The sequence below is a fragment of the Meleagris gallopavo genome, chromosome Z (assembly GCF_905368555.1).
Source record: "Meleagris gallopavo chromosome Z, MGAL_WU_HG_1.1, whole genome shotgun sequence".
Lineage (NCBI taxonomy): Eukaryota > Metazoa > Chordata > Aves > Galliformes > Phasianidae > Meleagris > Meleagris gallopavo.
Window position 1 is genome coordinate 56592949 of NC_139435.1, and position 27335 is coordinate 56620283.

Sequence of the window (27335 nt, forward strand, 5' to 3'; positions counted from 1 at the left end):
TCTGCTCACAAAAACAAACAAACAAACAAAAAGAAACAAAACAAGACAAAAAAAAAACACAAAACAAAAACAAAACAAAAAAAAAACAAAAAAAAAACAAAAAAAAACAAAACAGAAACAGTTTATGACAGGTTCTTCCCAGCAAAGAATTTGCACGTAGGGCCATAATCATATGCAAAAATAGGAATAGAACATAGAACTTGCTGAAATGGTGAAGGGACTCTCTGGCAACAGAGCCAAGGTCCCAGAGATGCTCGCCATCCCATGACCAGTCCTTATGATGGGTGGCTCCACCCTGGATCCACCCATCCAGTCACATAGGGATCACAAGTGTCAACAACTTGTCTGCACTCCATAGGCCAGCTTCACTCCTTCACCAGGTACTCAATCATCAGTTTCAGGCAGGACCTAACAGTTTCTCTGAATAAGGACACCTAGTGTCCACATAGCCTCTATTCATTAGTTACTGTGCTGGAATCATGCCCACTGCCCCTTGTTCTGTCACTGGGCACCACTGAAGTGAGCTTGGCCCCATGCATTTGACTCATGCCCATTTTCAATTGATCTCCAGGCTGAACAGCCCCAGGTCTCCCAGCCTTTCCTTGTGGAGGAGATGTTCCAGGCCCCTCATCACGTTTGTGCCCCTCCACTGGACTCTCCCTAGAATTTCCCTGTCTTTCATGAACTGGGGAACCCAGTCTCAGTAAACTTTGCTGGTTTCACAGTGTCTCACCAGTTCAGTTATTATGTATTCCCTTTGCTTAATTTCAGGAAAAAATTAAAAAATCACCCATCTTCCTTTTCTAGTTCAACCAAATGCATTGCAGAGCTTCAGTTAAGCTTGTGCAGATTTCTTAGAGATCTGAACTTGAAATCTAGCAACTAGCTTGATAAGCACAAAATCACATTGGTGTTATCAGTCTGCGTTTGTCTGTGACAGAATCAATTGCTAGTTATGGTTATTATGGTGACCAAGGTCTACTTTTTTCTAGCTTTCTTTTTCCGAGAAGAATACACTAATCCTTATAATTTGTCTATACTTGAATTGTTCTGTTACTGTAAAGTCTCTCTTCTGCCATTTCCTTTAATCCCATGACTATAGGATGCAAGTTCTTGTTAAATGTAAAGAGAAGAATTACCTAAACTAAACTAACTAAACTAACCATCACTGAGAAGGGGCAATGGAAAATCATGTCAGGAAAGTGAACTGCTATCAGGCACAATATAGAAAATGGAATGGACAGAGGCACTGTGGAAAACCCGGATACCATTGCTGGGGTTGGAGTGCTCCTGAGCAAGTGTAGTAGGGAAAATTAAAACTCCACGAGAAGCAGTGTTTTAGAGGTTTGCTTTAAGAAACACTTCTTAACAAACTGCTTTTTCAATCAGCTAAGTTTTGTGGGGAACTTTGTTAATCTCCGCTTGTATGTACATTCTGCGCTAATGCTACACTCACAAGTTGTTTTGTACAGCCAGTAACGAGTGTGAGGCGGCTTAATAAATGGCTGGTGAACATTTACAGCCATGAAATTCATCAGCCTACGCTCCGGCTCGCATCACCATACAACTCCTCAGAAGGCAATGCACTATTCCATTTGCAATGGGGCAGGGGGCGGTAGGTGGTGCAAAATGTGCGTAGGAAAGGTCTTGGAAATCCCATTCAGCTTCACCCTGCAAAGAACACATGTACCACAAAATCATAATAAATGCCATTTAAGCCTTCGGTTCATCACTTCACAGAGAGGCCCACAGTGTGTCTGGATGTCTGCTACAGGATGTTTTTGGAGTAAAACAGTCTCAGAGGCGGCCTTTGTCCAAGCACTGAGGTTGATATTGTTTCTCTGGCGCCTCTGTATGGCCAGTTTGAGGCACGGACTCAGGAGAGGCAGCTAAATTCCTGAAGGCTTTTAGGAAGCGTACGGAAGCACAGGACTATGACAGATATTCAGGCCTGTGGAGGCAGCAAACTTTATCCATGAATTTATTTGTCCCATTCCTACCAGTTTTCTAAACCATTCTCTTACCACGGTGACAGCGGTCTTCTCCTTTCTTGAACCTCTTGAGATTTCTGGTATGTTTTTGCATTTGCGTAGGATGAAAGTAAATAAACATCATCTATATTTCTCTGATCCAGTCACAGCAAATCTAAATGTTAACAACCAAGCTGTATGGCCAATCAAAATATCATGACCTAAGCTTCTCTGGAAGAGAGAATTTCCATTCAAAATTAATACACTGCAAGTAGATGGATCACAAGGGAAAAGCAAGCAATACCATCATGAGCTTAAAGAAGCAGAACATCTTCCAATCTGAAATCCCTTAGCTTTCCAAAATATGTGCCCCCCTTCTTAATAAATATTAAAATACTAATAAAATATTAGTAATAATAATAAAAAGAAAAATTATCTTCTGTCCTACTTCCTGAGAACAGGAATGGGGTTGTCTTTCTGCAGAGTCAGAACTTGCAGCAGCGGAGCTGTTGACTGCACTGCCATGTTTTCACTCATCAGGATGCAGAAACTTTTCTGGTATGCTCACTGTCTCATTACCAAGTTTAACCACTGGAAGTTCACTGGTGTGGCCTATTTTCTTTGCTAAGAGCATCATACGTTCAGCAAAATCTGTGGGTGTTCTTCGGTTATGTGAAGGTTAATGATTAGGGTCAACATAAACGACCCACCAGAATGTCTCTATCTTGCAGTGATCTTGATTGCTTAAAGTCTACTCCCTTAAAGATTATTGCTTGAAGTCTGTTCCCTAACACCAAGCTTTGAAGTTCTCCAGCAGTTTGCACTAGGTGGAACAAGCCAGTTAGTTAACCTCCCACCCGTCCTCCTAGATTTTAAAAGATTCTCTTGGGAGAACTAAATCACTTGATGAACTAAATGATTCTCTTGATGAACTGAATGGTGAAGGTCGATTCTCATATGAGTCTAGGCACTCATACTGCAGTGCCTAGACATCATTGAAAAGGAGGATGTCATTGCTACATTTTTCTTTCTGGATTCGACTGTGTGTCCATAGGCTTGCGACAGCTGAGTTGTGCACTCAGTTCGGCTTATGGATTCTGATGTCTCGCTGGTGTGATTTTTCTGTCTCCAGCCTGATCCTCCCAATTGTAGTTCATGTCAACTGCCTCTGAACTGGTGCTGGCAACGCAAGCCGTTCTTGCAGGACAAGCGCTCCAGTTTCATTGCCTCAGCAGTCTCCAGTCAGCCCCTCTGGATGGGCGGTGTCACTCCTGGCTACAATCCCAGAAAGGAGGCAGAGCCTGGATTAGGCCTGGTGCGTGCTGGGCAGAGGGGATCAGCCCTGCTGCCACCGGCTAGGGGAGAAGAACAGGAGAAAATCCCCAGGGGCGAGCCACGGGCCATCTTTGACTTGGTGTAGGAGGAACCAATGCATGCAGGGGGCAGGGCAGCAGTGCTGGCTTGTGGGGAGAGTCAGTTAGGCCCGTGTCCTGTTGCCTCAGAGGAAGACATGGGTTTTGTTGAAGGCACCCCAGTGCTGTACAGATCTGGAGATTTGTCACGGCTGGGGCGACGTGGGAAGACTCAGTCAAAGCTCCAGACACTGCTGCAAAATGCCAACAGCGAGCAGACACAATATAGGGAACGGAAGGGACAGAGGCACTGCGGAAAACCTGGATGCCATTGGTGGGGTTGGAGTGCTGCAGATGATGCTCGCCCGTTGTGACGTCACTGGCACCCATCCCCTACATGAGGGATAGTGACATACGCAGCAGTGGATTGTGACCTCTTGGCCCTCACTGCCTGTAGCCGGGCACAGAGTCTCTCACTCTGCCTTGTGCTCTCACTCCAGCCGAGCGTGTCCGTGAGGTTTGGAGCAAGCAGCAAGGATAGCCTTGGTGCTGGTCTCGTGCTCTGGGAGCTGCCGACAGCTGCTCTCAGTGCTCGTCCCCAGAGCCATTCAAGCTTCTTCCCCGCCCTGCCTGGCTCAGGCAGCCGGGGCACCCAGGAGGCCGCAGCAGCTAAGGGAACCGGTAAGGGACGCCTCAGCCTGGGCAGCCCAGCTGGGAGGGTTTCCTTCCTGAGGGACCCAGGCACTTGTTCCTCTGCTGACGGGGTCAGCGAGTAACCATGACCTCTCTTCCTTTCCTAGCGTGACCCCTGCTGCTGCAGCAGCGGGGTGAGGAGCAGCCCCTCATCCCCTTCGCTCTCCTGCCCACCATAGCAGCTGGACAGCATGGCCACCGAGCTGGACCGTCGCTGCCCCATCTGCCTGGACACCATGGATGACGCCAGCTACGTGATGCCGTGCCTGCATCGGTTTTGCTTTGGCTGCATCCAGCGGTGGGCTGAGAGCAGGCCTACGTGCCCCCTCTGCAAACGCAGCGTGGGGTCCATCTTGCACTCGGTGCGTTCGGACGACAGCTTTCAAGAGCTTGTCATTGGGCAGCAGGTGAGGGCCAGAACAGCCCCTCACCACGCAACACCAGTGCAAGAGCAAACAGGGGCGGCGCCCACCTGGCCGTCCATGTTCCGCCAGATTCCAGCTGTGCTCCGGCCCCTGCTGCCCTGGCTGCGCCAGGAGCTGAGGCAGCTTTTCATGTCTGACCACAGGGCAGCCTCTGCAGCACAGCGCCACGTCATCTCTGGCCTGTGCTACTTTGGCCTGGACGAGGGAGCACTGACTTTGTGGCTGCACTGCTCCCTGCGAAGCCGGGCCGCCAGCTTTGTGCGACGGCTCGTTGTACAAGCTGCGCGGGTGTGCAGTGGGCAGGTGCAACATCTGCCTGGCCCGGAGGCCTCCCATGCTGCCACAGGACGGGAGGGCAGCCCCTACCCCGGCCCACAGCCCTCCAGGAGCACCGGGGAAGACAACGTGGAGGAGGAGCTTCCTGTCTCCTCAACCGCTGCCCTTAGTGAGGGTCCCAGCCAGCCTCCATCCATCCTGGCTCCAGGGCGGACCAGCCAAGCAGCAGCCCAGCAGGAGCCGGGGGAGGCAGTGCCAGGTCCCTCAAGCACCGGCACGGGCAGGGAGTGCTCACGCAGGGCGCCTCGGCGAGCTCCGAAGAGGAGGGCCCGCAACTCTGAGGCCTCTGCACCTCCCGCCAAGAGGCCACCCCGTCGGCAGCACTAGGACACCGCCCCAGCAGCTGGTGAGAACAGGGCCGGGCCTGCAGCTGGGGCACAACCAGCCCTCAGGGGCTCGGACTGCCAGACCACACAGTCACACAATGGCCCGGGTTGGAAGGGACTTTGAAGATCACGAATCTCCAACCCCCCCGCCACAGGCAGGGCCACCAACCTCCACGTGTAACACCAGACCAGGCTGCCCGAGGCCCCATCCGACCGGGCCTTGAACACCTCCCGGGACGGGGCATCCACAGCTTCTCTGGGCAGCCTCACCACTCTCCCCGTAAAGAACTTCCCCCTGACATCCAACCTAAACCTTCCCTCCCTCAACTTCAAGCCATTTCCCCTTGTCCTGCTGTTATCTACCCTTTCAAAGAGTTGACTCTGCAATAAAATTACAGAAAAGTCTCCGTGTTGCTACCAGTGCCTTTGTCAGTGCTGTGCACAGGGGAGGTCTGACCTCTGCTGGGCCTGGAGGCCTCCCATGCTGCTGTTACCGTTTCTTTAGAACCTCCCCTCCCTTAACACCATGGCAAAGGCAAACGTTGACAGAGGAGGCACTGCTTTATTTCTAAGCAGGGCTCAAAGTGGGTCATCTCCACCAATCAAACACACCTGTATTCTTACACTGTCTTCTACATTCAATCCCAAAGTTTTCACTCCACACCCATCATACCAATCCCACTGATGTATGACATGCTTACAAGGTTACACGAGCATAACTGAGTCTTCTGTGCATAGGTTTCAGGGTCTTTGATGGTTGTTTGGGAATGTGTCCCCCTCCTCACTTTGACCACGTTTGGGCACAGGTTTTCTGAGGTGCTCTGCTCATGAAGAAGCAAAATTGCTTGTGACAGCTTCTTGGCAATACCCAGCAAAGTATTTGCAAGTAGGCCCATAGCCGTAAACAGAAGAGGAATGGAACTTGTTAGTAAGCTTTGAAGTTTTCCAGCAGCTTGCACTAGGAAACCACTAACTACCTCACTTGTCCTTTACTCACTACCTGAATCTTGGCTTTCAGTTATTACAGGGATAATGCAAAGCAGCCCTGCATATCTTCACTGGAGGGAGTGAAAAATGACATTACACAGCTGGCTCCACAACAGATAGCTGCTATTTCATTATCTTTTATAACTGCTGATTCTGCCACACCGGAGTATTTAAAAATGACAAGTGAAACTGTAAAGCCACCTGTAAGAGATCTTTCAGATTTGTTTTGGTCATGGATTTTTTTTTATTTTTCAAAATTTGAAAGAGGCACTGTAGGAAGATAGAAAGGCAAGCCGTTTGTCCTGGAGGTGCAAGATTGTGAAGTAGTTAACCACGTGGATACCTCTAAACACAATAACTCTTTATTCTGTTAGTTCATTTTTCCCCAAAGATACACGTTAGTATACATGGGGAAAAACAAACAAACAAAAACATGTGGTTAATATGAGTAAATAAGCAATTCAATGTTATGTAGTCTTGCATGTGCAGTGAAGTGAAAACTGGAGAAAGGCAGAAATGGAACTCCAGTCTCTGCATGGATGCTGCCCACGTAGCATACCTTGGTCTGGCTTAGCTCCTGACTCAAACACATCACTTCACAACTTTCTTGGAGTTAAAATGCTATTGTATAGCATGGCTAACAAACCACTATGTGCAGCAAATGCAAACAGACTGCTCCTTGGTCTTTCCCATTAGTGTAACAGACCTGCACAATCTGCCTCCTTTTACACAGAAACTTGCTCCTCTGGCTTAACAATCCACTTGTCTTTCCTCCTATGAGTGTTCTTTACAATGTCTTAGTGCTCTAGAAGAGCGTAACTGAAGCCTTGAGCAAAATGTTACGGGGAAGTTGCAGGCAGCTCATGAGATAAGCAAAAACCTGAGTGCAAAGAAGGGTTATGTGCGTAGCATTACTTAACATTTCTGTAACAATCTCTTTCCATTTCACAATGCTGTTTAACTTACATCATCATAATACACTCAATTTGGGTCCATTTCATTTCAAGAGAAAAGGAATTAGAATTCTTTACCTACAAATGCCATTTCAATGCAGTCAGAATCATATGTTTGTATTATATTTATTTATTTATAATGGTCTCACTTTGCTTGTTTATGTAATCTTAAGGCAGAGTAAGAATGAAGTTAGCTAGAACACTGTGTTCCAGCTCAACAGTTTGGTTGGAGAATGTTTGCTGGGCACCTTCTTGAAAACGTGTAAAGCTTTGAAATGTTTTCCTGAGCAGAAATTGTTTATACAAGGTATACTCCTATGTGCAGAGAAAAACAAACCTCAAAAGCACAACATGTAAGTCAGATGAAGAATCTGTAATTGGTCTGGGGTTAAATACATTAAGCAGTCTTTTCCAGGGATGCTTCCATCCAACTATATATAGCACACCTATATATATACGTACATATATATGTATATCAGTATGTCAGTACAATCATCACATTTCCAGTCAGGAAAATCACCTGGGAAACAAACACCTTGTTATAAGCAGGAGGCTAAGAGAGTGCACTGCATCATTCCAGGAATTTTTGCACCACCTACCTAAATCTGATGCTTCCCTTGTTTCTGACAAGCAGTTTAAATCCAAAATGAAACACCAGTATTTTGACTCACACTTTAATACCCATGCCACGCTGCATGTCCCTTTGTCAAGGCCTGATAAACAAAGAGTATGGGTTAGTCAACTAGGAAATTGTATGTATCCTTGGTGAATTTGACATCATGTTGGGAGAAAGTGTTTGTTTGCCTGGGGGTAAGAAGGCCCTGTGGAGCAATCTGGAAAGGCTGGATAGATGGGCTGAGGCCACTGGGATGAAGTTCAGCAAGACCAAGTACTGGGTCCTGCACATTGGCACAACAACTCCGGGCAATGCTACAGGCTTAGTGCACTGAAGCTGGAGGGCCGCGTGGCTCAAAAGTTGTCTTGGTTGGACATGTTGGAAATATCCAAATAATTTTGTCAGGACGGTGTCTCTGATAAAAGCGGATTTTATTCGCGATTGCAATGGCGGGCGTCCCACAAGCAGGAGCGCACCTATGGACACAACATGACAGCCTTTATACCCTGTTTTCTCCCCCTTGCCTCCCCCCTCTCCCCTTTTTCCCCACTGGCTGGGTACTCCAGGTTCACAATCTTATCAGAGGATTTACATTTGTTATTTACTTGTTAATTTGTTTTATTACCTGGTGTCAGTCAGTCGCCATCCTGTCGTTTCCAAGATGTCTCAGTGCTCTTCTTGTCGTATTGATATGGTGATTTGCTTCCAAGTCTTCGTTAAACAAGGATCACCGGGGCGGGGGATGATGCCAGGCCTTCCGATGTCTCTTCAGGTGCTTCCTCGGGCATGCCATGATTTGTTCTCTGGTTTGATCTGGTGCTGGATATTCTTGCAGTGTGTATGACAAAATATACATATATACACCTATATACACCTATATACAGAGCGTGCGTCCCTGGGAAGGGTTATCTAGACGATAAGTGACGTAAACTATCAGGGATCTTCCCCAAGTTAAGCAGAAAGACTCCCAAAAAGAACTATGACAGTGGAGATCATGAAATAAAAATATATATATTATCCAATTCTAATGCAGAAACAACATTTGATTCCCACAACATGTGGCTGAACACAAGCCAGCAGCATGCCCGGTGGCCAAAGCAGGCCAATGGCATCCTGGCTTGTACACCAGTGCAGGCAGCAGGAGCAGGGAGGTGATCATCCCTCTGTACTTGGCCCAGGCAAAGCCACACCTCCAGTACTGTGTCCAGTTTCGGGTCCCTCACTACGAGACATCGAGGTGCTGGAGCGTGTCCAGAGAAGGGCAACGAAGCTGTGAGGGGTCTGGAGCACAAGCCTTATGGGAAGCAGCTGAAGGAACAGGAAGCATTCAGTCCGGAGGCAAGGAGGCTCAAGGACAACGTATCGCTCTCTACTCCCTAAAATGAGGGTGTGGACAAGCGGGGACCGCCCTCAAGTTGCTTGCGCGGCCGCCGCGCCGCAGCCTGCGGATGGCCCCCAGCCGGCCTCCCCAGCCCCTCCGCTCCCGGGGCTGGCATCCGCCGCCCAGCCCCGCCCCCGGCCGGGCGGAGCCAGCGGGCGGGCCGCCGGCTGCCGGGGTCGGTCGGCGCAGTCGCGAGTGGCCGGTGGCAGTGGCGGCGCCATCATGCCGCGGGAGTTCGAGCTGTGCCCCGGGCGCCGCATCGGCGGCGACTATCCCTGCTTCATCATCGCGGAGATCGGGCAGAACCACCAGGGCGACCTGGACATCGCCAAGCGCATGATCCGCATGGCCAAGGTGCCAATGGGGAGCGCCGCGGGCAGCTGCTGCGGGGGGGAGAGGTGGGAGCGGGCCCCAGGCTCACTCCGGGAGGAGCGGGCTGGTTGCGGGTGAGCGGCTGGAGAATGAGGTCGTGGTGAGAGGCAACAAAAAGAGCGTTTCGCAGCCGCCGGTCGGTGCGTGACGGCTCGTGACTGCGCCGTGCTCGCATTGGGCTGGTGTCCGCCTCGCGCACTGCGCGCAGCTGCGGGGGGCGGCGGCGGTCCGTGTGCCGCACCCAGGTGTGGGTACGGTGCGGCTCCGAGCGCTGCGCGTCGGTCTGCCTCGGCTGCCTTAGCGCGTTCGTGTGTTGACTTCCCCTGGAGTAATGCTTCAGTCACCCCGTCAGACAGAAAAGCCTTTCGAAAATTTAGTGTTGGTTGGACCTGTGTTTGGAAACTGCGCATCGTCACCGGAGAAACCGGAGCAAAATGCGTTCAGAGCCACGGGCAGAGTCGCTCTGCGTTCTCACCGGTGGCACGATGGTGTGAGCGCTGCGATGCAGACGGCCGCTACCTGCACAGCTTTTGCGTGTTCACACTAGGACCGGTTGCGCTGCTCCTGTGAGTGACCCAGCTTCTTTTGCAGGACTGTGGGGCAGACTGCGCTAAGTTTCAGAAGAGCGAACTGGAATACAAATTCAACAAAAAAGCCTTAGAGAGGCCGTACACCTCAAAACACTCCTGGGGGAAGACCTACGGGGAGCACAAGCGCCACTTGGAGTTCAGTCACGACCAGTACAGAGAGCTGAAGAAGTACGCGGAGGAGGTTGGGATTTTCTTCACGGCTTCTGGCATGGATGAGGTATGTACACCACACAGTGTGATGCAAAATGCAGCTGTTGCATATCTTGTTTGCCCCTTACAGTTCTTACATAAAAAGTCCACCAAGTGCATGTAGATGTTGAGTTTGTAAATGAGGAAACTAGACTGATATAGTTCTCCTGCTCACTTGTGTATCCACTGTGATTATGTCAGACTTTCCTCTATAGATTTTTTTTTCTCTACTTAATACCAATCTTTTCACTATTTTTTTCGTTTATTTCTGTTTACTAGATTTAAGCTTATGTTTCTAAACATCAAAAATGGTTACACTCCTTTTTCCTTCAACATGGAGAGGATCTTTAATAAATGCAGTGTATGATTGAAATGTGTAGGCAGGAAAATTCAGGTAGTAGTTAAACCTCAACACAGAGTGAAGGTTATGTATTATTTTACTTTAATTCGTGGCCTAGAAAATGAAGAAAACAAACTGAAAGAAACCGTCTAGAAGTAAGCCTGCCACTTTTTCCCTAAGGCAGGCTCACCAGCAAGTAGCCTTGCCCAGGATGGGATGAGATGGTTTTTATCTGATGTCCAAAAGTAATCTGTTCTGTGCCTTGCTTTCCTTACCATCAGAGAGAATTGCTGACCCATCAGTTTAATCTCCTTTCTTGTAATTCTTCATCTGACATAGAAGTTCCTATTTTCATTTTATTTTATTTGAACAACATTATAATCTCCTTTTTTTTAATACTCCCTGGATTAAGGAATTGCAATTCCTTTGAGCTTTTTCCCTTGTCTTTTCTAGTCCTCTGGCCATTCTCACCGTTTCTTTTAACACACTGTTCTGTTGGCTGAAATCCTTGACTTCCCCAGCTGCATGCAGCTATCAAACTCTGTAAAAAAAGCCTATTTTGGATGTCTGACAGATGAAAGGATGTTCTGCATGTATTGCAATAGTTGGTCGCCATGGGCTCAGAAATAGATCAGGGAAGAGAAGGTGTTTGTGATATTTATTTAATTGGTATCTTAATGTCTGAGGGGTCTGTGGAATAGCAACGCTTTCTCTGTTCTTTCGTTTAAGAACAGAAAATTTAAACTGTTCATTTTGGATTTCCATATCTAAGATCTTAAACACCTGTGTGCTTTTGGAGTGAAAAATCAGGTCCTTTTCTGACATTGTAGTGAAATGCAAAATGCGTGAGATGTGGTAGTAAAGTTCACTTTCCACCTTATTTTTCTCAAGATGCTTCCCAAGCTTGTTACCTCATCAGTCGGTTAGCAGTACTGACATCATTCTTTGAACAGCAGTTTCTTCACATAGCTGCTGACACTTCAGCAGTGTTTCTGCTAGCCACAGTTCTTTGAACTTGCTGTAGACATTGCATAGATTGATGTAGTATTGTTACCTTCTGTAAATTGAGAGTAATTTCTGGAACCCCAGGTATGTCAGGAAGTTAAAATGTGTGTTTAATTGTATGAGGAAGTTCTGTAAAGTGACGTGTGAAGTAAATACGAAGACTACAGGCAAGTCCTGCATCTGCTCTGTTCCAGAATGTACCGGAGATGGAACAGGATCCCATTGAACCACTCCCTCTAGCCTTGTCTCTACTGCTTGAAATTACACAGAGTGGTTGAGGTCGGAAGGGACCTCTGGAGGTTGTCTGGTCCAGTCCTGCTGCTCAAGCTGGGCCTGCTCATGAAATCCTTACGAAAAAGCTGCCGACTTTTAGGAGATAGTCATCCTATGAACAGTAGTATTAGATACTGTGTCCAAATGTTGTACTTTGTTTTGTGCAATCTCCTTGAATTCAGTCTATGGCTTTGTAGTATGTCTTTATGCCCAATGTATCTTAACGAATAAACTTTATTAAAGGGACGTTATACATCCTAGATACAAGCAATTGAACCTCCATCAACGATTATAGAAAAATGAAACATGTATCTCTTCCGAACATTACCTCTTTCTTTTTCTAGTGCTAAATATATTTGGCAGCAACAAAGAATCAGCCAATGAAACTAGAATTGTTTGTGGTATGATTGAAAGGGGGACAAAGTTAGGTGACTGTCTCATTGTTTCTCTCAGGTGCGAGTGAAGGATTTTAATATCGCTTGCTATGTGAGATCTTTCATGTGCTTATGTGATAGTTTCAGAGTCATCTTTTCTGAAAGGGGAATGTACACCCTACCTAGTATCAAATTACAAAATAGAAGGCTAAGAATAAAATTCTATGGATTTCAAACATGCAATATTTTTCTGGTTTTGATTCTGATGATTAATAGAATACATAGCAGGTAGAGGGATAGAGCCATATATTTCACTATACAAATGTGATTTTTGCTATGTCTGTGCATTACTTATTTTTTGGAAGGAAGCAATAATGTTCTTACTACTTGCCTCCATAGTACTAAGAGTATTTTAACAACAGTTTCAGAAATTCTGGCTTAGTATTTGTAGAAAGCACCTTTACAACACCGTTGTTGTAAAGATATCTGACAGAAAAATCCAGCCACGTTGTCAGTGTCAATCTTGAAATCTAGTCACTTGTTTGACCCAGAGTTTCCTAACTGTTAATTTGCAGACCAACCTCCAGAAGCAGAATGGTGCATATTTCCATTTATTTAGTACCTTATATATTCTGGACTAGTATAATTTGAGGGTTATGTATACGTGCCCTATTTAATTCAACTTTGCTTTTGCTATTTTGCAGGGTTGGCTTGTTGATGGTTCTTCTCTGTCATTAACCCAGTTGAATTGGTATGTTGAAAAATAGTGATTGTTATTTATTTTTCTTGCAGATGGCTGTAGAATTTCTTCATGAACTAGATGTTCCATTTTTCAAAGTAGGATCAGGAGATACAAACAATTTCCCATATTTGGAAAAGACTGCAAAGAAAGGTAAGCATTATCTACTGAGCAGTATTTGCGGAATCACAAGTTGTAGGGGCAGGAGGAGACCTCTGACGATCATCCAACTGCCTGCTGAAGCACATTTGCTACAGCAGGTTGCACAGAAAAATAACCAGGTAGGTTCTGAATATCTCCAGAGAAAGAGACTGCACAGTGTCTCTGGGTAGCCCATTCCACTGCTCTGTCACAGTCACAGTAAAGAAGTTTTTCTTTGTGCTCAGATGGTACTTATTATGTTCTGGATTGTGCCGCTGCCCCTTGTTCTGCACTGGGCACCACTGAAGTGAGCTTGGCCCCATCCATTTGACTCATGCCCATTTTCAATTGATCCCCTTTTAGCTTTCTCCAGGCTGAACAACCCCAGGTCTCCCAGCCTTTCCTTGTGGAGGAGATGTTCCAGGCCCCTCATCACGTTTGTGCCCCTCCACTGGACTCTCCCTAGAATTTCCCTGTCTTTCATGAACTGGGGAACCCAGTCTCAGTAAACTTTGCTGGTTTCACAGTGTCTCACCAGTTCAGTTATTATGTATTCCCTTCGCTTAATTTCAGGAAAAAATTAAAAAATCACCCATCTTCCTTTTCTAGTTCAACCAAATGCATTGCAGAGCTTCAGTTAAGCTTGTGCAGATTTCTTAGGGATCTAAACTTGAAATCTAGGCAAAACATTTTTTTTAATGGCTAGGACGCCCAATGGTGATTTCCAGCGGGATGCAGTCGATGAACACAATGCACCAGGTGTATCAGATTGTGAAGCCCATCAATCCAAACTTCTGCTTCCTGCAGTGCACCAGTGCCTACCCGCTTCAGCCCGAGGATGTCAATCTCCGTGTTATATCGGTCAGTGAATAAGTAAGAGTGCCATTGGCACAGTACCACAGAAGGCCTATGCACTTCTTTTGAGTTCTGTTTCCAGGTCTTACGCATGCTCGAGTTTGCTTCTGAGAAGTGGGAAAGTGCATTATGGTCCTCTCATTCATCTTGGCCTTGAAGTAAAACTATTAATTGGGTCCTCTTTTGGCAGAACTTGGCTTTATGGAATATGATAAGAGAGATTTTTGTTGGGGCTTTGCAGTTGAATAGAAGGGAGGCTGAAGGGTGAGCGTAAGCTTTGAAAAGGAAAGAAAAGGATGTGTACAGTTACCTCACCTCCAGGAGGGTGTATGGAACTGAGGATGTGCCTCTCAGCTGGGAGCTCAACCAGATAATTCCACTAAAAAGGCTTTGTGTGAATATCAGATCTGTGAGAGGAAATGGATTGTAGTTTCCTTTGAAATTATTGCTTGGATGTGCCTGGTACCGATGCAGTTCCCAGGTCGGCCAGCGTTCAAACATTTGCCCAGCTTTATGCACTGGGCAGTATTTGTTAGCTTGAGTATATCTGGACGTGACCGTATTTAACTGCCTGTAGGAGTGAATAACTCCTCTGTGTGATGCTGAAAGGACCGCTTCAGATTTGAAACATGGGAAGGTGCACCATCTACTTTGAACACAGGTTAAGCTTAACAAGGTGTTGGGTTCTTGAATGAAAAAAACTCCATTTGCACAACTTACAGCGGGGTGGGCTTTTAAGACCTTGAAGAGCACAAACAAATTAAAAAGAAAAGCATGAGAGAAGCTGTAGAGTAGAAGGAGTCTTTCTCATTGTCAGTATTGATAATCACAGTGAACTTCTCAGAACACAATGGAGTGAACTTCTTAAAACAGAGTGGTTGGTAACACACTGTGACCATTCAATTGGAAATTCTTCCTCAGCGTAACCAACAGCTTGTTTTGTGGCATGGAAACTGCCCGCATCTTCACTGCAGTTATTATTGTTAAATTTGCTCTGTCTTTGAAATTGCTGCCTTGGCAACTGAGACCAACTCTATCGTGATTCCAGGCGTATCAGTCAGCTTTTCCCGACATCCCCATTGGCTATTCGGGGCACGAAACTGGCATTGCCATTTCGGTGGCAGCTGTTGCTCTGGGTGCAAAAGTGGTGGAGCGTCACGTGACTCTCGACAAAACATGGAAAGGAAGTGACCACCAGGCTTCCCTGGAGCCAAAGGAGCTGGCAGAGCTAGTGAAGGCCATCCGTACTGTGGAAAAAGCAATGGGTTCTCCAATCAAACAGCTCCTGCCTTGTGAAATGGCTTGCAATGAAAAGGTAACTCCTGCTTTTGATTCACCGTCAGTAACTCCCATGCAGAAAAACAGCAGCCAATACTTGGGTTTGTGGTCTGACGGTCTCAGTTTTTGTTGCAGTGTTTTGCCTCTGCACAATAATAAATTTTCCACTGCAAAGGAGCAGAACACACACTGCACTGTAACTTTTATGCAGACCGCATTTCTTATCAAGTGCCATTTCTGACGGTTAAGTTCAGCGGAGTTTCATGGATGTTCCCTGTGATTAACTTCCTTGAGCGCTAAATAGGTGTGAATGCACAAGCTGTGTTTACATGAAGCTAGAATGCTCATCAGTCTACTCAGATTCCGTCCATTCTGAACTGGGAAATGCCAATGAGATATTGTCTGAATTCAGAAAAGACTTCATCAGCCTTGTTACAGTAAACATTTCCATACTAACTCAAGCTTCTCGTGGAAGAAGTTAAGAAGTTAAGCAACGGGGTGGGCAACCCTTTCTCAAATAGCTTATAATCTTTTGGTCCACTTCTGGTGCCTATGATTGTGTTTGACTTATATGTTGTTTTTTATTTTCTCCTCTGTAGCTGGGGAAGTCTGTTGTGGCAAAAGTGACCATTCCTGAAGGAACCGTACTGACACTTGACATGCTGACAGTGAAAGTGGGAGAGCCTAAGGGTTTTGCTCCAGAAACTATCTTTGATCTGGTGGGCCAGAAGGCAAAGACAACAATTGAAGAAGATGAAACCATCACTGAGCAGGCAGTCAAAAAAGTGAAGTGCTAAACCAAAGCTCTCCATTTGATATTTTATGATGTCAGTCTGTCCTACTGCACAGCATGTTTAAGTATAGTGACATGGTGGGTTAGAAAGGATCTAAGAAGATTACATTTTCAGGGTTTGTTCTGCAGGAAGTTTTCGCAACTAGGGGATATAAATTATGAAAAGCAATTTTATTAGAAACTGCACTGTACTGTGTCTAGAAAATACCATGTTCCTCCTCTTCCATTCCACTTCAATTAATTTGGATTTTTTGCCAACTAGCAACTAGCTTGATAAGCACGAAATCACATTGGTGTTATCAGTCTGCGTTTGTCTGTGACAGAATCAATTGCTAGTTATGGTTATTATGGTGACCAAGGTCTACTTTTTTCTAGCTTTCTTTTTCCGATAAGAATACACTAATCCTAATAATTTGTCTATACTTGAATTGTTCTTTTACTGTAAAGTCTCTCTTCTGCCATTTCCTTTAATCTCATGAATATGGGATGCAAGTTCTTGTTAAATGCAAAGAGAAGAATTACCTAAACTAAACAGACAGTTTTACGCATGCAATATGATTGTTCTTAAGATATGTCTTAAGATTTAAAAAAAGTCTCAAGTTAAAGGAATGGGTGGCAGGAACCTGCTTGAGGAATAGAAGTGGACAAACTCACGGAAGTGCAGCAGTATAGAGAAGGGAGATAATAATCTATTCCTGTGGTGCCAATCTTTCAAAAGCTAGCTCCTTAAGGAAAGCTAGGTTCCAGTATGCACTTACCTTCTCAAAGGCAGTACCAACAAAGTCACTGAATTGGATATGGAGACAGCTCCCATATAAGGAGCTTGAAAAAGAACCTTTTTGTACTTTTTATAAACTGAAAGGCAAGACAGCAAGCTAGATGAGGCAAAATTCACCCAATGTGGATCAGTGGAAGTAAATTTAATCTGTGCTTCCAGAAATTGGCAAAAGCATCTGTCAGCTTACTGAATCTTGGCATCCTAATAAATTCTGCTGTGCAGCTTCTCTATTTGTATGTGAGGACAGCTGCTCAGGTAAGAAATCAAATGCTAGTAAAGATTTTGCAGCCTTCTTTTTGTACAAAGATGCTGTGTTGGAATTCTTCCCCCTCCTCCCCCACACACTGCTCTTTGAAACAGCTGAAGCTAGCTACTTGACTAGATCACCTCATTGACTAGATCACAGCATGATTGCCAGCACTCTTCTGTGCACTCCACTCTCGCAATACAGGTGCTTTTCAAGTAAGAAGTGCAGTCCCTTTGCCTATTGTCTTTGGGCAAGACCAGGTGGCAGCAGGTATAATACATATCTCAACTAGCTTGATAAGCACGAAATCACATTGGTGTTATCAGTCTGTGTTTGTATGTGAACAGAATCAATTGCTAGTTACGGTTATTATGGTTATTGCTACCTCTTAATCATAAATTGGTAAAATGTCTTGAATTTGATGGTTATTTTTCTGTGCCTGTAAGTAGTTCACTTTCCAAATGTGTACTTTTCTGCAGCTCTGAAGAGTCTGTAGTTCTGTCTTTAAACTGGGAAGAAACTGTTTGAATCACGTGCTTGTGACAGTCTGTGAGTGCTGATGCAGTATGCTTGCCTTACATTAAGAAACAACTCAACTGTTTAATTTTTTTAAATGGCAAGTTTAAAAAATAAATCCAGCTTTCAAAACAAGCAACTCGTTTTGCATTTCAATCTGTAGTAAGATCTTGCCTTTGCCAGCAGCAGAGAGGAGTCAATGGCCTTTAGTATTTGAATCACCAAAAATTACCTGGCTTGCTTCAAGCAGTGCTTGTTCAGGTGAACAGTACACCTGGTCCAATAAACTGATAAAAACATAGACTCCAAAGACTTCCAGGACTTAAATCATAGAATCACCTAGGTTAGAAAAGACCTTCAAGAACATCACATCCAATCATCAAACTGGCATACCAAATCTTGGCACTAAATTATCTGTCCTACGGCCATGTCCATATCTCTCTTAAGTATCTCAAGGGATAGGGACACTACCAGTTCCCTGGACAGTTTGTTCCCGTGCTTAACCACCCTCTATGTGAAAAAATGTATAATATAAAATTTCAGCCTTCCCTGGCACAACTTGAGGCCTTATGTTCTGCAATTTACAACCTGAGAGAAGAGACGGATAACATTCTCTTTGCAGCCTTCTGTCACATAGTTGCATAACATTATTAGGTCATCCCTCAACCTCTTTTTTACTAAATAGCCCCAGTTCCCTCTGTTAGTTCTGGTATGTCTTGTTTTCTAGTCCTTTCACCTGCTTTATTTTGTTGCTCTTCTCTGCACACACTTGAACAACTCAGTGTCCTAGTGAAAGGACTAAAGCTGCATGCAGTGTTGGAGGTGTTGTCCAATATTTGGTGTGGACAAGGGACAATCACTTCCTTAGCCATACTACCCACACTATTTCATTCATAGGCCAGGATGCCATTGGCCTTTATCACCTGGGCAGACTTCTGTTTCATATTCAGCCACGTTCACCAAAACTCCAGGTCCTTTTCTTTCCCAAGCCTGCGCTACTATACAGAGTTGCAACTCAACTGCAACACCCAACATTTGGCCTCATTGGGTGTCATGAGGTTGGACTTAGACCCTTGATCCAATCTATCTAGGTCCCTCTGGAGACTCAAGACCTTCAAGCAGATCAACATTCCAGCCTAATTTGGTATTGTCTACAAACTTACAGAGGGAGTGCTTTATCCCTTCATCCAAAGCATTGACAGAAATATTTAAAACTAGCCCCAGCACTCAGCCCTGGAACATACCACTGGTGACTGGCCACTAACTGAATTGAGCTCTGTTAACTAGACTGGGAAAAATAATAAATGGTTACCCCTACAGAGAAACGGCAGATGAAAAGTAATCCTTGTGAACTCTCTGCTAGTTTTATGTGCATTTATCTCTATCCAGCCACAGTTAAAGAGACTTGAAATAGGAAACGATAATTTAAGCACAAGTGCCTCACTAACGTAGTCTTTTCAGTGCATCTGTGGGTTCTCCAGTTTCAGTTTCTACTAAAAAGGTAGAAAAACTGTTTCTCTTGCTTCCACTCTTGGTGTGTGAAGAACAGGGCCACCCAGAACCCCACTTCAGACTGTCAAAATAGGATTAGCTTGTGGTTATTAAGTATCACTGCTTCAGTGCTCACTCAAGGCAAATTAATCTAATACCCTGCACAAGTGCAACAACTCCTATCTCATAATAGGATGGAGCTGGAAAAAACAACATCAGTAAACAAGAAGACCTGACAGTGGTTTTCAGGTTCAAATCTGAGTTTTAATAAGCATTTTTCAAGCGCTGACCAGACTTCTTCTACTTTGTTAGTTTGAATTGAGTACAAAAATAAAATGCAAGGCACTTTAGGTGATACACTGACACCATTTATAAATGGCAGATCAAACTCCTCCACTGAAAATACAGGTAGATACTACTTTACTTAAAAACAGCTGATTTTTCTTGAATTTCCCTGTTAACTTCTAGAAGTGTCACAGTTGAATTTTCATATAACATACATGTAAATCACTACTAAAGCGGCTTTCAGACAAAAAACCATGAGAGAGTAGGCTTTATTTTACTTCATTCCTTATGTTAGCTTCCATATTCCAATGGATCCTTCCCAGAGCCTTAAAGCTGGGTAAACTGGCTCTGTGAACTTGCAGCGGAAGGTGTGCAAATGTGTCATGCCATCAGTAACATTATAGAATGAAAGGATTCCGGCTTCATAATCCAGAAAAATGCCAATGCGATCAGGATCATCTTCTATCAGGAGAGGGATCCTCTCCCCCTTGTGAAATGCCCAGTATTCAAGATCAAACTTTTTAATGCACCAAGATGCTCTATTCCAGCCGAGTCGACAGCTTTCAGAGTCTCCTTTCCTGCCAATGGAAGGGTAGGCTGCACCAATCCACCACCCAGCTCCAGCATGAAGAAGGTCAACTTCCCAGTAATGGCTCCCAGAGAGGAATGCATCTCTGCTTAGCACTTGCCATAATTTATCAAACCTCTGGGGACCACAAGGGTAAAATATCCTTCTCCAGTTACAGCTTACTACAAGACGGTCATCAGACAACTTCAGCCTTGGATGAAGGCTATCATATTCCCAGGTTGGTGATCTTGCATCTGCAATCAAAACCATAAATGTACTTACTATGTTTATCATGCCCTTCGAAAAAGGTCCAACTTATATACAAAAAGCCTGCAAAGAAGCCCACGGCTGACAGTATCTTGGAAACTGTGATTTTGCAAGGAGTAAGAGACATTTTTTACTAGGAAGCACTGCACTGTCTATATGCAGCAGTGCTTTGAAGTTGCATAGTCTTTAATGCAGGTCAGTAAAAGACATATTTAGTTCAGTATATGTGTTTCACAAATGAGATGAAGTATACAAATAGGTAGGCTATTAACACTGAGAGCTTCTGCTTATAAGCAGAATGTTGGAGACTGCTACCATGATGATAGCCTAGGAGTTTTAGACAGCAGTGGAGCAGACCCTTGGGTTGTGATACCTCATTCCAGTGAGATCTCCTTTGAAAAACAGGGTAGGAATCTGTTTCACAGAGTCTCCACAGTTCAAAGCAGAAGCATCGTATACGTAGCAAAGAAACAATCTACCACCTCCCAGAAGGTTTGCAGCAGTTCACTTAACATGACATTTACAACAGAAAATTTTCAGCCTGGAACTACACTCCAGAAACAACTGAATGCAGCAGCAGACTCTTTTTACCATGAAGCAGGACAGAAACAGAAAGCCAGAAAAAATCTGCTCAGAGATATGATTTAGCAGAGGGTTGTTAGAATTAGGGTACTATGGTTAGGCTGCGGTTGGACTTGATGATCCTTGAGGTCCCTTCCAACCTGAGTGATTGTATGATTCTATGATTCTAAAGGCCTTGGGAAAGTAAGTACTAAGTACTACACATGAATATTGACTAAAAAATACAGCTGCACCTCACACCTCTCTGCCTTACTGTGACTCCTAATAATGGCTATATTTAAAATACACAGAGCAGTGGTGCACCAATAGGTGTTCTTTGATACATGGCTTTACTAATAGATTGTCTTGGTCTGGGCAGGATCACAGCACACATTTGCAAAGACGTACAGAAAAGTTGCTGATGTGTGATGCATGTGTAAAGATGCTAGAGTACCCACTGCTGGTAATTCTGCAGCCTTCACACTGTACCTGTACACTGCAAATGAAGGGAGAAGTAAATGGCATTGTATGCGCAGTGCTAACTGAAGAATTCTCTAAATAAAAAGAAAGACGTCATAATTTTAATCCTGGCATTATGACTGTTACAAACTAAAACTTCCAAAACCATGGGGCTCAGTCTCATACATGCAACATCTTATCGTTTTGATCACTGTACTTCAGTAGTGAAATGCAAGTCAGAAAAGCTAGTATTGGCTTCACTGTAGTCTGAATAGGTGTTTAGATGGGTGAATACCACAAGTACTAACGCACACCTGTGTGCACAGTTGGAGACAAAAGACAGGAGATGGAAATCATTTATGCAGGCAAAAAGAGCATGCTGCAGGATTCTTTCTTGTGAATGACTGACTGTCTTTGGCCCCAAATCACCCTCAGAGAGGTCAGCGCTGGGGATGCCAAGTTTGTGCAGAGCACAAGAGAAAAGGGGAGTGAAAGATACTTGAACTCCAGTTTAAAGCAGGGACAATATAAAAGTCCTGGCTACAGTGTCTGCTTCTTTTCTAGAAGCAGAGGTCAAAGGGGACCACTTAAGTGTGTAACTGGAAGAAGATGACTCTACTCTTAAGGTTCTAAAAATAAAACATAATGGGGAATGCTTTTCAAGAGCATGAAAAGCTGTGCAAATTAGTGATTTCTGCTCATCAAATTTGCCTAACAACTTAGATTTTCACAAAGTACATTGCTACTAAATCTCAAGCAAACGCAAATAAATTAATTGCTTAAGAGAAAGAAAACAAAACAAAAACAAAGGACCAAACAGCATCAAGATGATAATTCTGAATAAAAACACAGGACCAAAATTCCACAGACAGAAACTAAAATTTCTTTCCCAACATGGAGTATAAAAAATCATTGTGACTTTCAGGCAAGGCTGAGAACTTGATCCTCCTAAACATCAGAGCTCTTCTAAAAGAAAAGATAATGGCAGCGCACATTCATTGGCTGCTTCAGTGGATGGACCAAAAGTGTTTGGGGCCCCCTAGCTTTTGTTTAACCACACTTACGTTTCAAGAAAAGCATCCGATCAACAGGAAACATGGTTTTCAGCATTGTTCCAGGCTCCCTCTTTGAGGTGGCATTAAGGCTACTGAATACATCTGGGCAGAGATGAAAGGGGACAGCTTAGGTAAGTATGTAAATGGAAGAAGATGGCTCTATTCTCAAACTTTTCAAAATAAAACACCATGGGGGATCTAATAAGATGGGTTATTTGCTTCTCTCCTATGTATTGTGAATTCCACCCACACCTTGAGGAAGGTCATGGAGTCACATCTTGTCTTCCATCAGACAATCTGTGATACTTTTCCTGGAGAAGGGCCACTTGCTGTACATGTTTTCCTCCTTACATTCTTTAGATAGCATGGGGATGCTGGATCCTGGGATGCAAAGGAAACTACACAACCCAGCACAACCCCAAGTAAGCATCTACCATACCTTGAAAAGCACACCATTATCAATTGGTAACACAAGACAACTCCAGATAGTAGTCATAGTGCACCTCCATGGCACTATCTAGTAAATTCCCACTCATCATGTAGTAACCTTTCAGGTTTGGTCAGATATTTTCCCTCAGCATTCTGCTCTACTGTTTTTGGCTGCAACTCTCAGAAAAAGTATCATTAAAAGGTAGCAGAGTATAATCTGATGGTCACTGTGACTCTGCTGGCCCATAACTTAGCTACTGTCAGGATTATGTGCTTTGTGACTCTATGTTAGGGATCTCCTTGCCTTAGTCATGCCAAACATCATTTAAGGATGAAATATCAGCTCAAAGAAGCTCCAAGAAGAAGATAGCCCACCTTTAAAGTACGAAAAAACAGATTTTTTTTTTTTTTTTTCAGATTGACTGGGATGGAAATATCACTAAGTACATCAACTACAAAAAGTGTCCATTTTTTACACATTCCCAATGTCTCAAGTCTGCCACGAGTCCCACCAGAGCATACACACCCAACAATAACTGTGAGAGGACAGATCAGCTGTGTTGTGCAGGTGTGGTAGTTTAGGGATAAAAACAGCGTAAGTTCAACAGGAAGAAAATATCCGTTATGAAATAACTGATAGAACTGGGAAGAACAACAAAATAACTTGAAGGCATTCTTAATTCTTTTCTAGAATTAAAAGAGCACAAGTTTCTTCATCACCACAGCTATAGCAACGTTTTGACCAATGCTGTCAAAAAAGAGCATCCATGCCTAAGAAGTTGCTGTTTTTTCCAGCTCTCTGTTTATCTAGTAGAAGATCTTGCTCCTACTTAGAGACCACTATTTAGGAGATCAGGAGAACGCAAAATTCAGTGCACTCTCTCAGGTATACCTTCTTTAAGCCGAACTTCTAGTGGTTTCTGTAGAATGGACTGAAGAAATTTCATGAGAGATGAATAGTGGTTGAGTATGTGCTCAAATGAGAGAGGTACTGGATGCCACTGTTCTGGCGGTTTTCTTGAATCCTGCATTTCCTTCTCAATTTCTGTGCATTTCTGAGGGCAGAAAAACAAATGAGTACAGTCAGCAGCACAAATGGATTCTTCCCTCCCAGCTCCCACACACACGAAGCAAACAGCTCCGTTATGAGGTGAACTAAGCCATAACAAGTACAGCTGGCTGTGCCTTCTTAACAGCTCATTAAGAAAAAGGTGGACCTTCATCTGTAGGCAGAAGGAGAAGAACCACTGCCTCCAGCAAAATGATGGCTACTACTCAGGGATACTGGGATTGCTTGCAGTCAAAGGAATGAGAGGACTTAGCCTCAGACTGCCAGAAAGGGCTGTCTGTCCTCAGACACTCTTATTACACTGCCCAAGGAAAGACTTGATACAGTGTTAATGTTCAAGATGATCAAGCATGCCTAATTCTCACTTCATATATGCTTGTAAGTATAAAGAATCTCCTTTAGACCTGAAATTAATGCGTGAATCTAACAGTCCAACCATTAGGAACCAAACTGGTCCACCAAAACAGCTAGAAAACAAAAAATTCAGTGAGAAAGATTATCCTTGCGGATGGATCTGCAGAAGCCAGCCACCAGAGCAGTTTACCAGGGACTAAGAGGGTAAGAGGCGGGAAGAGACCACACAATACCACCTCCAGGAACTGAATAGGATCACTGCACTGCTGTATCTCTCTGATTCGCCGTGAGAATGCCTCCAGGACTGCAAGCTCTTCTTGACAGGACTGCACCTGCTGACCATGTGCTTCAAGGGCCTGCTGAGTCTTTTCATCAATGACGTTTCTTGCCAGTCTCTCCTCTTCCTGAAGCAGTACCTGGAGCTGTGTCACTCTGTCCAACAGCTGCCGCTTGCTTGTAGCAGCATGTGCCTATAGATGAAGCATAAGAGTGCCTCCATACTCAACACTCCTTCCTAGAGAAGCAGCACCTGTCTGGGTCTTTGCAAAGCCTCAGACAGAGAAAAATGTCTCTCCTTCAAAAATGATCACCTAGTAGAGTAGCAAATCATGCTTTACCTTTATATCATCAGCAGCTTGTTCTACACTCCTTCTGTTACCAGCTTCTTGCTCTTTTCTTGCTTCCAGATTCCTCAAATACACTGTGAGGAGCTCCTGAGCAGTAAAAATAAAATAAGTCACAGAAATTACAAAATATAAGATAAAATCTATTTCATAACATTTGTTTTATGTATACACACGCATACATACATATAGCTTTCTTTTCTAACAAGGGAGTATGTTACTGAAACAGTTTATAGGGCTATCCATAAGGCTAGTGGCAACACAACATAAATATTTTATTACTTCACCTGCTTCCTTTTGGGCAGCTAAGCAAGCACCTTCATTCTGATCATCTGTGGAAAGCTCTTTCTGTTGTCAAAAATACAGCTAATGTTCAGGATGTTTGTGCAAAAGAGCAGTCAGAAACAGCCACCACATTGATGCTGTGGTCAATGACTGTAACAACCAATACATAAAGCTCAGCATCTCCAGTATCTGTGCCGTGCCCTGTGGTGTACTAAGCAACACAGCTCTGCTGCAGCTGCCCCCACAGTTCTTCAACCACAGCCTGCTGTGGGCTGAACAGGTGCACTCAGGGATGCCTTTTTGTTAGTAGTACCCCAACCCTCAGCAGTGCATGAGTGCTACACACAGAGCCTCCCAGCAGTACAGGTAAGGCAGCTCCACAGCTGTAGCCATGTCAGCATACTCACTCAGCACCAATTTGTCATTTGGTTATGACAAGAATCAGATGATAAACAGGCTGCAGGCAAAACCAGAGAGCTCACAGCTGGCAGTCCCCTGCACACATACATACATGCAAGCAGACAAATGCTCTACCTGTGTGGAACCAGGAACTCAGGCCATGCCATCTCTTCCAGCCACAACTTTCCCATCTCAATGTCCCTGATGAACTGAAGGGCTGTGCTCCACCTGATGATGCAGGAGCTTTGCTGTGCCCAGTGATCAGAGGACAGGGAGCATCCTGACCAGTGATACTGAACATCCTTGGCTCCAAGGAATAACTGCTGATGGACCTCGCACAGCTGTTGTCATCTCTTCCTGGCACCCCCAGTTTGCACTTCCTAGCAGCGCTGAGGAAGACTGTCAGCCTTGTTGCTGTCTCAACAGATTAAAACAAAATTGCTGGTCCAAATATGATCCCTAAGGCTACGATGACTGTGGAGACACATCTGCATCTGAAATCTCTGCAACTCAAGGCCAGCAGATGTCAGCAGAGACTTCCTATGGACATCCTGTTACACCTGAACTCAAGTTTCTATCTTGCTTACTTCTTCTGGTCCAGAAGCCAGCAGCTGTTCTCTGCCAGCACTGTTCATGCTCACGGGCCGCAGCACGACCCACCTCTGTTGGTTTGGTGGGACAGAGCAAGTGCTTCTTGCCGTGACTAAAGCAATACCTAATAGCACGGTGGTGTCCCAGCAGCTGCTGAGCAGGGCTAGCACAGCATCAGGGCCTTCTGTGTTTCTCCCTCTGCCTCCGCAGTGAAAACTCACTGTGCCGGGAGCAGCACACCCCTGCTGATCGCCCAAACCAACCGTGCCCCATAACGCCACGCCCAGCAATACAGTGCAGAGCAGGTATTTGGGCGGACGACCCAGCCGGTACTCAGGATCTAGCTGGACATCGATCTGACCGCAGGAGGCAGCGAGCCTCTGCCCTTCCTCTTTTGTCTCGTTTTCTTCCTCTCGCCTTCCCCTTCTCCTCTGCCCGCTGAACTACGTCTACTGTGACCCACGAGTTCCCTTGCTCTCGCCCTTCTCTCCCCCTGCGCCGTGCAAGGCAGCGCGGCCGAGCCGTCCGGCAGACAGACCCCGCGCCTCTCTCTGCCTCTGTCCCCAGCCACCGTCCCCCCGCGCAGCAGCAGCGCACCGTCCGCACCCCTGCAGCCCTCCGAGCCTGCCACCGCCGACAGCGGAAAACCCACGCGCGCTCACCCCGGGCAAGAAAGGCGCAAAAGAAAAGGCTCCGGTCGGGAGCGGGAAGTCCGCGGCACGGAGCCGCCCCGCAGCACGGCGCGGCTCACCTGCTTGTCCCGGGCCGCCTGGAGCAGCAGACGGGCGTCGTGGCCGCGGTGCGGACCCAGCGCCGGGCAGAGGGCGCAGACGCAGCGGCCGCAGTCCCCGCAGAAGAGCTCCAGCGGCCGCCCCGAGTGCACGGCGCAGCCCCGCGGCCCCGCCGCCGCCCACAGCTGTCCCTGCGCCATGGCGGCCCGGGCGGATGCGGAGAAGTGCGGGTGCGGCTGCCGGGGGCGGGCCCGGGCCGCTATGAGTGCTGAAAAGGTTTTGTTTTTTTTTCTTTTTTTTTTTTTTTTAATATTTGCAACCCCATATTCAGTCGACATAAATGCATCTTTTCAAATGGAATGTAAAGAGTCGCAAGCAGACATTCAACTCGAAGAAATACCTGACCATGTGTCTCTACCAGACCTTTGTGAGCCCCATCTGACCGTAGAAATGTATCTCTCGCATCATCACAACCACACCTTATCCAGGCCATTGCTTTCTGGCAGTATGCACACTGGTGAATTTTTCAAAGATGAAGCACGGGAAGAGTAAGATTTCATCAGAAATCTCTGATGAATATCTTGAGGGATCACTAACAGTGGCAGGCACTGCCACTAAACCAGCCTGATGCATTAGTTT

At 45.4% G+C, this 27335-nt stretch overlaps 3 protein-coding genes across 3 annotated transcripts; 2 read left to right on the forward strand and 1 right to left on the reverse strand.

Moving 5' to 3' along the window:
* Window positions 1-4200: 4200 nt before the first annotated feature.
* On the forward strand, window positions 4201-5103 carry LOC109363752 (uncharacterized). Its single transcript, XM_019610121.2, has one exon. It carries the CDS (start codon window positions 4207-4209, stop codon window positions 5101-5103), a length of 897 nt encoding a protein of 298 aa, XP_019465666.2. The 5' UTR covers window positions 4201-4206.
* A 4064-nt stretch (window positions 5104-9167) lies between these two features.
* NANS (N-acetylneuraminate synthase) lies at window positions 9168-17664 on the forward strand. The gene is made up of 6 exons (XM_010725937.4): window positions 9168-9393; window positions 10003-10218; window positions 12975-13074; window positions 13769-13923; window positions 14966-15232; window positions 15795-17664. Exons 1-6 carry the CDS (start codon window positions 9262-9264, stop codon window positions 15990-15992), a joined length of 1068 nt encoding a protein of 355 aa, XP_010724239.3. The 5' UTR covers window positions 9168-9261; the 3' UTR covers window positions 15993-17664.
* A 1894-nt stretch (window positions 17665-19558) lies between these two features.
* Window positions 19559-26950, reverse strand: TRIM14 (tripartite motif containing 14). Its single transcript, XM_085213239.1, has 6 exons — window positions 26717-26950; window positions 24685-24780; window positions 24304-24537; window positions 23537-23699; window positions 22225-22317; window positions 19559-20127 (listed from the first exon to the last, which is right to left on the reverse strand). Exons 1-6 carry the CDS (start codon window positions 26894-26896, stop codon window positions 19592-19594), a joined length of 1302 nt encoding a protein of 433 aa, XP_085069365.1. The 5' UTR covers window positions 26897-26950; the 3' UTR covers window positions 19559-19591.
* Between the last annotated feature and the right edge of the window lie 385 nt (window positions 26951-27335).

Coding starts and splice junctions, on each gene's coding strand:
- LOC109363752 (XM_019610121.2), top strand. CDS start 4,207: ATGGCCACCGAGCTGGACCGTCGCTGCCCCATCTGCCTGGACACCATG.
- TRIM14 (XM_085213239.1), bottom strand. CDS start 26,896: ATGGCGCAGGGACAGCTGTGGGCGGCGGCGGGGCCGCGGGGCTGCGCC. Junction 24,781..26,716: donor AGGCGGCCCGGGACAAGCAG/GTGAGCCGCGCC, acceptor TTTACTGCTCAG/GAGCTCCTCACAGTGTATTT. Junction 23,700..24,303: donor ATCCTATTCAGTTCCTGGAG/GTGGTATTGTGT, acceptor TTCTGCCCTCAG/AAATGCACAGAAATTGAGAA.
- NANS (XM_010725937.4), top strand. CDS start 9,262: ATGCCGCGGGAGTTCGAGCTGTGCCCCGGGCGCCGCATCGGCGGCGAC. Junction 9,394..10,002: donor GCATGATCCGCATGGCCAAG/GTGCCAATGGGG, acceptor CTTCTTTTGCAG/GACTGTGGGGCAGACTGCGC. Junction 13,075..13,768: donor GGAAAAGACTGCAAAGAAAG/GTAAGCATTATC, acceptor TTTAATGGCTAG/GACGCCCAATGGTGATTTCC.